The 10,855-nt window shown below is 39.1% G+C and overlaps 1 protein-coding gene across 1 annotated transcript; it reads left to right on the top strand.

The window, feature by feature from the left end:
* Positions 1-5,518: 5,518 nt before the first annotated feature.
* On the top strand, positions 5,519-8,582 carry LOC107917274 (uncharacterized). Its single transcript, XM_016846643.2, has 3 exons — positions 5,519-5,586; positions 5,696-6,388; positions 6,506-8,582. The coding sequence occupies exons 1-3, from the start codon at positions 5,519-5,521 to the stop codon at positions 8,580-8,582; spliced, it is 2,838 nt and encodes a 945-aa protein (XP_016702132.2).
* The last annotated feature ends 2,273 nt before the right edge of the window (positions 8,583-10,855 follow it).

A 10,855-nucleotide genomic window follows, 5' to 3' on the forward strand; every position in this document is an offset into this window, starting at 1 on the left:
ATTTACTCGTTTGTACATTTCTTCATTGCCTCGACATTTACTTCTTTATTATTGTATTTATTATATATAATACTATTGTCATGTTTTATATATTTTGTGCAAATGTTTTACACATTATCACATATACATGTATATGTATATATATATTTTATAATAAATTAACTTTATTCCATGCACATATATCTACATATGTAATTATATATATATCCATTTATTTGTTTTCTTTTAAATTGGTTCGTTTTAAAACATTTTTTATACATGTATATATATTATGATAAAGTCAATGTATTTTCATGCATGTCATGGTTTTTGACTCTACCCATATATTTTAGCAAATGGTTTTATCATCCTAGCATGTTTCGTATTTATATGTTTTTGTATAAAATTTAAATTATTTTTATACTTACTTATATGATTACACATTTCATTTTATATATATTTCTAAATCTATTCATTATATATATATAGTTTTCTTACATATACAAGTATGTTCTTAAATCTACTATGTAGTTTATAATAAAATAAGTTTAGTCCTATACATGTTATTATCTCTATGTTATTTTACATACGTTTTCTTTCAAGTTTATATGTATATGTATATGTATATGCGTTTATTATTTTAATAGATTCTTTATCTAAAACACATTTGCTTTACGATTTATCAAATATTCTCTTTATATATATATATGTGAAATTATTTTTAGAAGTCTAATTTTTTTTAAAATTATTAAAATCATTATTTTTAGTATATCTTCATATTATATTACATATGTGTTTTATTATAGCCTATTTTTTAAATGTTTTAATATAAGGGCATATGTATATTTTAAGTCTAACTTAGAATTTACATCATTAATCTCATGATTTCTTTCCGATAAACTTACATGTATATGTGACTTATAAGTCTATCTTGTGTATTGTGTCTTGTCATGCGTCTTTATTATTATTCTTTTATATTATATGTATATAGTTTTTGAATCATCATGTAGTTGGCCGACTTATATTTTACACGTCCATTTATTCATCATTATTGTGAAATAGTTTTATACCAAGTTGCTTCTTTGATTTGTATTTTATTTTTGTGCCTCTAATAATTTTATTATGCCATGTATACTGCCGTTGCATTTTATTCATTGTTTCATATGGCCTTGTTAATTATTATTCATACATAGTTGAAATTAGGTCATAATTTTTAGATTAATTATATTTAGTTGCTTGTTTTGCTAGTTGACTAATATTTTCATTCGTTAAGCATTGCATCTCGCATGTACATATTACCCCATTCATTGTTTTCCTTTTGATTTTTGAAATGTGGTTCTAGAAACCCAATTTTTATGATTAATTTCATCTTATTTCAAATCGAATTAATATGTTTTAAGCTAGTTTTATAAGTATCCATTTAAAAATTCTTTAAAACGAAGGCGAAATCTGATATTTGACAATTCGCGAAATAGTGCCCTAACGTGTTGGGTTGCAATTTCACGTTTGCTCAAAATAATCGAATGTCCTTTCAATATTTCATTCATGCCTTTTAAAAATTCTTTAAAACGAAGGCGATGTGCGATATTTAGCAATTCGCGGAATCGTGCCCTAACATGTTGGGTTGCAATTTCGTGTTCGCTTAAAATAATCGAATATCCCTTCAAAATTTCATTTATGTCTTCTAAAAATTATTTAAAACAAAGGCAATATTCGGCGTTTAATAATTCGAGAACCATGCCCTATCGTGCTGGGTCGTGATTCCTCGTTTGTTCGAAACGATCGAACATTCCTTTATATTCTCACTCATTTTTTTTTTAAAAAAATACTTAAAAAACGAATACGATGTTTAATGTTTGGCAATTTGAGAATCGTGCCCTACCGTGCTGGGTCGCGCTTTTTCATTGGTCCGAAACAATTGAAGATCCCTTCGGAATTTCACTCACATTTTCTAAAATCTTTCAAAATGAAGACGATATTCGATGTTTGGCGATTTGAGAATCGAGCCCTATCGTGCTGGGTTACGCTTTTTCATTTGTCCAAAATAATCGAATATCTCCTCGGAAGTTCACACGTATTTTATAAGGTAAGGCAATGGTCAATATTTAGAAATTCGAGGAATCGTACCCTATTGTGCTGGGTTTCGATTTTTCGTTAGACTAAATAGTTAAGCATCCTTTTGTAATTATCGAATTATAAACTTTCGAGCATCAAAACAAGAAGATTTTTGACAATCAACTCGGGTTATTCAAATGTTATTAAAAAAGGAACCACATTTCAAAAATATTTTTAATTTTAGACATAAGGACATTATTTAATCGATTTGGTACCAATTTTGGGCGTAGTGAGGGTGCTAATCCTTCCTCATACGTAACTGACTCCCGAGCCCGTTTTCTCATATTGTCGTAGACTAGATTCGTTGTTTTAATAAACCAAAAATGTTTTATTAAAATAACCAAATTCTTAGGTGACCCGATCACACCAAAACAAAAGGATCGGTGGCGAGTCCATATTTTATTTTCAAAAGGTCGATTCCCCTGTATTTTCATTTCATTGAAAATTTTAAAATATTTGAAAAAGGGATGGTTTCGATAGCTTGGCGACTCCGCTGGGGACTTGAGATTCGAGCCATAAAAATCGATTATTTATTGTCCTTTTGTCAAAAACCGAAAATGTATTTTTAAAAAAAATCATGTATCTTTCGATTGCATTCGATTGTATGATTGTTTTGGTGCGGGTCTTGTAGAATAGCACTGTATTTCATTGCATGACCCCTGTGGTCACACCTTCTAAGTGGGAGTAAGAAACTACGCTTTCGTGAGGTTTTCACCTCCACATGGGCTAGTGGATTGCTTCCGGGGTACATCCGTACCTATGATTTCGTGAGATTTTCATCTCCGTATGGTCATAGGGAAATGTATCCCCCCGAACTGAACTCGATCTATATGAGCCTATAATGGGTGAGGATTGAGGAATCTGCTGGTTCATGTACCTTATCCCTAGAACTAAACCACATATAGTGAACCTTAGGAGCTATCATTGGGTGAAGCTACGTCGAGCCTTAGTACTTACCCATATATGAGTTATAATTATCGTTTATATGCTTGCATTCTATCGCTATTATTTGATACTAACCGGTGTTTTGTTTTGATTGTCTTTTTGCATGACATTGCATACTAAAGGAGGTGTTAATCCATATTCAATTACTAAGTTAGAAAATTTGACATGGAGAATGAATTTCTTAGTAAAGTCGAGGATAATGCGGCCGTTCGTGCATGGTCGGAGAGGCTACAATCTGAAAGAAGGGATAGCTTGGCAGAAGGGTATGTGTCGGAGCTGCAGGATTTCACTCGTGTCAATGTAGTACAGAATGAGCTGCAAGAGTTGAGAGACATTTGGGCTAGTTGGGATAAAGGGATCAAGCAGTTGTTTTACCAAAGCTATGGTGACATATCCTACCTGCTAGACATTAGAGTGGATAAGCATTTGTTCCAAGCCTTGGTGTAGTTTTGGAATTCTGCGTACAAGTGTTTCACTTTTGGAGAAGTGGATTTGGTACCTACAATGGAGGAATACACTACGCTGCTTAGGTGTCCAAAGATTCAAGTCCGGAAGACTTATGCCCGTGTCTTTAGTAGTCAGACTTTCGTGAAGAAACTGATAAGTATTTCTAGGATGAGCGAGCCTTGGGTCATTGCTCGGGTTCAGCAAAAAGGAGACAACAAATGTATTCCTTGGGAGAATTTGCGAGATTTGATCTTGACTCATCCAGATGAAAGAAAGAGGGTCGACATATTTGCCTTAAGCATCTACGGATTAGTGATTTTTACTAAGGCTTTGAGGCACGTGGACGAAGCAGTCATTGATTTATTCGATCACCTTGAGAAGGGAATCACACCGGTACCGGCGATATTGGCAGAAACATTCAGATCTCTGAGCACATGTCGGAAGACGGGCGAAGGACGGTTTATTGGATGTGCACAATTATTGATGGCGTGGTTTCACGGGCACTTCTGAAAGGTAGACAAGGTTTCCTATCGGGTCTTTTTTGAAGATTATTCCCCGTTAAAAGAAGAGGTAGCTATACAGAGGAGAGAGGATATCTCGGAGGAGAAGTGGATGGACATCTTTCAGAACATCAAGGAGGGGGATATCGAGTGGAGAGCTTATTGGATGGTTCCTGACGAGATCATGTACCGATGTGGTAACTTCGATTGGGTGCCGTTGTTAGGAATTTGGGGAGCTACTGGGTATACTCCATTGATAGCCTTGAGGCAATATAAGTCGAGGCAGTTTGTACCCACGACTTATGGGCTTGCTCAGAGTGAATTCTCGTTTAAAGGTGCTCATTATAAGAAGAGAGTTTGGGAATTATCAGATGCTTGGAAGCAGACTTGTTGGATGAAGAGGTTAGCCGTCGGTTCCATGGTAACACTCGAGTACAATGAGTGGTTTAAGAAGAGGATTAATGATAATATTCCTAGGCCAAGCTTGGAGAATGCTCGACCTATCGGGGAACAATTACAAGTCGCCCCATCAGAATTGGAGATTATAAGGTAAGATTTCAAGAAGAAGAGTTTGGAGCTTGGGAAGAAGATCGAACAATTGGAGAAAGAGAAGATGCACCTGAGATTAGACGCTAATGTTCAGAGGTCAGAGGCTGAGAAGTGGAGAAAAGGAAAAACTAAAGCCGAAGAGGATCTAGACAGCTTGAAGACGGACTACAAGAAGCTGCGCCTATCTATGAGAACTGCGGGTTTAGCTAAAACTTCCGACCAATGGCGCCATAAAATTCGAGAAAAAAAGGCTAATACCGGCCGGTAGGAAAGGAAATTCCGAGAAGCTCAGGCACGAAACAAATATTTGGAGAAAAGTCTGTCGAAAAGCAGAAATGAGCGAGGGGAATTAAGAGCTAGAGTGGCAGAACTCGAGAAGTCTCTACATCAGTACCGAAACCGCAACACCGCATTAGAATTGAGGGCGAGCTTGAGCAAGATAGAAGAAATGAAAGGAAGAATAGAAGAGTTAGAGGCGTCACTGCAAAACTGTGAGATGCGGATCCAGTTTTTCGAGGTAAATGAGGATCGTTGGAAAGGGCAACTTCACCATGCGCAAGACCAAGTCAGAAACAGAGATTACCTTATGGGGGAAGCCATAACCCAGATTCGGGAGGTAGCGGACTACTTGCAAACTTTAGCGGTTCAGGTGGACACACTGAGCGTGAAATATGAGTTAGAGTCGGAGCGCGAACAAGAGCTGGCCTCGTTGCTTAGAAAAATTAGGACTTTAAGTGTTAGAACGAAATTTTATTTGTAACTCGACTTTTTTGTAAAAGATTTTATTTTCAAGTGAAATTTTCTAAGGGCAGTTGAATCAAAATTGATGCGTCCTTTGCATTCATGCATTTGCATTACATCATAACATTATGCATTAAATGCCATAAGGGTTTTCTAATTAATTAATTAAAAATTATTTCAGTAACCTGGAAAACAACGAAAACCAACCAACCACACACCCCTACGATACAAGGAAAAAATCAATGGATAAGAGACTCGAGAAATTGGAACAGATGCAAAAAGACATGCAAGAACAAATGCAGTCTCAGAGGTAAGAGCAGTTAGCCAAGATTCAGCGAGAGATGAAAGAGCAAATGATGGAGTCCCAGAGGGAAATGATGAGTCAGTTATCCCAATTGTTGTTGGGAGGAACGGATCAGGGAAAGGGCCCTATGGACAAAGTTAAAGAAACTAACGAGGATTCTCAATACCCCTGGCTTCACTCCGGCACATGTACCGATGAAGCCCGAGATTAATTTATCAAAACCATCTGTCACGATCATGCCCCAGCAGGTTCAGGTCGGAGCTTCAATACCGATGAATCTCCAAACTGGCTCAGGCTCTAACTTTGTCAACAACCCGAACTATCCGCTCGTTCCCGACTTGGATGAAATTGCTGAAGGAGAAAAGGCGAGGATGGATTCGAAAAAACAATTGGAAGAACGGTGTAGATGGCTTGAGGAGAAATTCAAAACCATGGAGAGCGCGGATCATCATCAAGGGATTGATGCCAAGGACCTGAGTTTGGTCCTAGATTTAGTCCTTCCCCTCAAATTCAAAATGCTCGAATTCGAGAAATACAATGAAACAAGCTACCCTAGAACCCACATCACTATGTTCTGCAGGCGAATGATAGGTTACGTTAACAATGACCAGCTATTAATCCACTACTTTCAAGATAGCCTGGTCGGGGCAGCGTCTAAGTGGTACGACCAATTAAGCCGCTCTAAAATTAATTCGTGGAAGGACCTGGCTCAGGCTTTTATGAAGCAATACAATCATGTGACGGACATGACCCCTGACAGAATCACTCTCCAGAACATAGAGAAGAAATCGAATAAAAGCTTCAGACAGTACGCATAAAGGTAGAGAGAGGTGGCCATACAAGTTCAGCCGCCACTTCTAGAAAAGGAGACGATAATGCTTTTTATCAACACCTGGAAAGCCCCTTTTTATCACTCATATGTTAGGAAGTGCCACAAAAAGCTTCTCCGACATAGTGATGAAGGGGGAAATGATCGAAAATACGGTGAGGAGCGCAAGATAGAATTGGGAGAGAGTGCCAGGAAGTCAGCCCCGAGGAAAAGAGACAATGAAGTGAACAACACGAGCATATCCAACAAAGGTCAGCCCAAGTCATTTACCGTAAATCAACCCAACACAGTGGCCACCAATCGGAAAAGTTCTGTAAGACAAGAATCCAACGCAAGGGAGAGCACGGAAAGGCCACAATTCACCCCTATACCCATGACGTATAGGGAGTTGTACCAGAACCTATTCAATGCTCATGTGGTGTCTCCTTTCTACCTGAAGCCATTGCAGCCCCCGTATCCCAAATGGTATGACACAAACGCCCAATATGAATGCTACGCGGGAATCACCGGGCACTCTATCGAAAATTGCGTTGCGTTTAAAAAATTAGTCGAAAGACTCATTAAGATGGGGATCGTGAGATTTGACAACCCAACCATGCCCAATGTAGTAGGAAACTCACTCCCCAATCATACCGACCAAGGAGTGAATGGGATAAGTGAAGGCTTGAACAAGAAGACCAAGTATGAGGTGGCAGAGCTTAGGACCCCTTTGAGGCCGGTATGGAAGGAGATGGCCAAGAGAGGATTAATCGCGTTGGATTCAATAGAAGAATCCGAAAAAGAGAGAAACTACTGTGAGTTTCACGACGAGGTGGGGCATGAAATCCAAGATTGCGTGGAGTTCAAGGCCCTAGTACAAAACATGATGAACAATAAGGAAATGGAATTCTATGAAGAAACCGAAGACTTTGTAGAGGGAGATATATGCGCATCAGAAGGAGAATCGAATGCGCGAAATCAAATAATTAACTATCCCGTGGTCATCATATTAAGACCCAAAAGTAATGAAGCTGGAGTACAAATGCCACCGAGGGTCATAATCCAAAGACCTGCAGTATTCCCTTACAAAGACAGCAAAAAGGTCCTCTGGAATTATGATTGCAATGTGACGATGCCAGGAAAAGAGAGCCCGGTTGACGCCTCAAGAGGGGATCAAGATAGGAGTTCCTATACACATAGTGGGAGACGTTACGATATAGCGAATGAGGAAGCACAGCCCATAAAAGGAAAAGCCCAAGTGGTAGAGGAAACGAAGGAAAAAGTAACCAAACCTATTAATGAGCCAGTTAACGAAGAGGAGGCCAAGGAGTTTTTAAAATTCTTAAAGCATAGCGAATGCAGTGTGGTAGAACAGCTACGTAAACAACCAGCCCGTATTTCGGTGCTAGCCTTGCTTCTAAGCTCGGAAGTTCATCGCAGCGCACTAATGAAGGTCTTAAACGATACATATGTTGCCAATGATATCTCTGTTAACAAGCTGGACCGTTTGGTGAGCAACATAAGTCCCGACAATTATATCTTCTTTAATAACGACGAGATACCACCCGGGGGCATGGGGTCGACTAAAGCTTTGTATATCACCACGCGCTGTAAAGGGTATACGCTGCTAGGTGTACTGATTGATAATGGGTCAGCTTTGAACGTCCTGCCTTTGATCACGTTAAATAGGTTACCTATAGACAGCTCTCACATGAAGGAGTGCCAGAACATCGTGAAGGCATTCGATGGCACGGAGAGGAAGGTGATGGGCAGAATCGAGGTACCTCTTCAGATCGGGCCAAACACATATGAGGTGGATTTCCTCGTGATGGATATCAAGCCCTCATATAAATACTTATTGGGGAGGCCCTGGATACATTCAGCTGGGGCAGTGCCTTCCTCGTTGTATCAAAAATTGAAGCTGGTATCGGAATGGAGGTTGATAACGATTAAGGCTGAAGAGGATATTATTGCAACTGTGAGCAAAAATGTGCCCTATTTGGAGACAGATGACGAGGCAATCGAATGTTCATTTCGATCTTTGGAATTTGTTAATGCAACCTTCATCGCCGAGGAAAGCAAGATTCTGGTGCCAAAATTGTCCAAAACCACAAGGATAAGCCTACAGTTGACGATTGGAAAATGGGCCCTACCCGGAAGAGGACTTGGGAGGCATCTACAAGGAAGGATTTAAACGCCAATACTGAAGGACAAGAGAGACCGCTTCGGCTTAGGATTTAAGCCGAATGCGAAACAAATGAGAAGGGAGCTGAAAAAGAAGTAAGAAAGAATGAGAGCACGGCTAACGGTGAAGGAAATCAAGTGGGAACCAATGATATACCACCATATATCGAAAATGTTTGTGTCTGGGGGAATCATTCACCCCGAGAGAGGCACGCCAATAACGGGAGCTATAGAAGAAAGGCTGGAAAGCTTGGACATCAACGTCATGTACGAAGATGAGACTGAAAGAGAAAATTTATCTGGCATTTGCCCCTACACACCTGAAAGTGTTCTGGACAACTGAACTGCAGAAGAGATTCCTGTAGTTTTTAGAGCAGATTTAGAGTAATGTCCAAAACACACTTATTGCTCTAGGCCTAGGAGTAATAAGAATATTTTGTGAAATAGGCCGATGTTTAAAAACGTTATTTCAATAAAATGAACGGTTATTATCATTTTTGAGTAAATGTTCTCTCGTCCTCTCAATTTCATTCATAACCATACAAATGATTACTTTTGGATTATTTTATTCTTGAAACATTCTTCTAAATATTCTTTCATTCGTCATTCATAATCATATCATGCAAACAAATGTTTCGAATTCTTTTGATTCTTTGTATCTGCCTTCATCCTCATAACAGGTCCCTAGATATTAATGATATGAGTGACACTGCTAGCGACTCAGAATTTCCTTTCGAGCGAGATGTGTGTATAGATGATTCTCAAGATTTTGAAGATGACCAACGCTATAACCTATCTCCTGATTTGTTGAGGATGGTAGAACAAGACGAAAAACAAATCCTACCTCACAAAGAATCAGTTGAAATCGTGAGCTTAAGAGAATGACAAGAGGTGAGGATCGGAACATGTATCACTACAGAGATGAAGCGAGACCTCATTGAATTACTTCAAGAATTTAAAGATGTCTTCGCATGGTTATACTAAGATATGCCCGGGTTGGACACTGACATCGTGGTACACCGACTTCCCATAAAGGAAAAATGTAAGCCAGTTCAGCAAAAACTCCGAAGAATGAGGCCCGATGTTTTGTTAAAAATAAAAGAAGAGGTTCGAAAGCACTTCAACGCCGGATTCCTGAAGGTGGTAAAATACTCATATTGGGTAGCCAACATCATCCCTGTCCCTAAGAAAGATGGAAAAGTGCGAATGTGTGTGGACTACAGAGATTTGAATAAAGCTAGCCCGAAAGATAATTTCCCACTGCCTCATATCGACACCCTAGTGGACAACACAGCAGGATACTCACTGTTTTCATTCATGGATGGTTTTTCTGGATATAACCAGATCAAGATGTATCCTAAAGATATGGAGAAAACCACATTTGTAACCATGTGAGGGACGTTCTGCTACAAGGTGATGCCGTTTGGACTGAAGAATGCGGGGGCAACTTATCAAAGAGCCATGGTAACCCTTTTTCATGATATGATGCATAAAGAAATCGAGGTCTATGTCGATGACATGATAGCTAAGTCTCGAACAGAGAAGGAGCACATACAAGTTTTGAGAAAATTGTTCTTGAGGTTGAGGAAGTTTTAGCTGAAACTCAACCCTGCCAAATGTACTTTTGGAGCCAAGTCTGGAAAGTTGTTCGGATTTGTGGTTAGTGAGAAAGGGATTGAGATTGATCCAGACAAGGTTAAAGCCATACAAGGCTATCTCTGTCGCGCACTCAGAAAGAAGTTCGAGGCTTTCTAGGAAGATTAAATTACATCGCTCGGTTCATTTCACAACTAATCGAGAAATGTGATCCTGTTTTCCGCCTCCTCAAGAAACACAACCCAGGTGAATAGGATGAAGAATGCCAGAAGGCTTTTGATAAGGTCAAACAATACTTATCCAATGCTCCGGTGCTAATGCCACCGAACCCTGATAAGTCGTTGATACTGTATTTGGTAGTATTCGAGAATTCTATGAGATGCGTACTGGGTCAACATGATGAGTTAGGAAAGAAGGAAAAAGCTATTTACTATCTTAGTAAAAAGTTCACATAATGTGAGACAAGGTACTCGCCGATAGAGAAGTTGTGTTGTGCCCTAATTTGGACAACTCAAAGACTGAGGCAGTATATGTTGTATCACACCACTTGGCTCATCTCAAAATTGGATCCCTTAAAGTACATGATGGAGTCAGCAACTTTGAATGGAAGGATGGCCTGATGGCAGATTCTACTCTCCGAATTTGACATAGTTTATGTGAATCAGAAGGTAGTAAAAGGGAGTGCAA

Source organism: Gossypium hirsutum, chromosome A01, assembly GCF_007990345.1.
Source record: "Gossypium hirsutum isolate 1008001.06 chromosome A01, Gossypium_hirsutum_v2.1, whole genome shotgun sequence".
Lineage (NCBI taxonomy): Eukaryota > Viridiplantae > Streptophyta > Magnoliopsida > Malvales > Malvaceae > Gossypium > Gossypium hirsutum.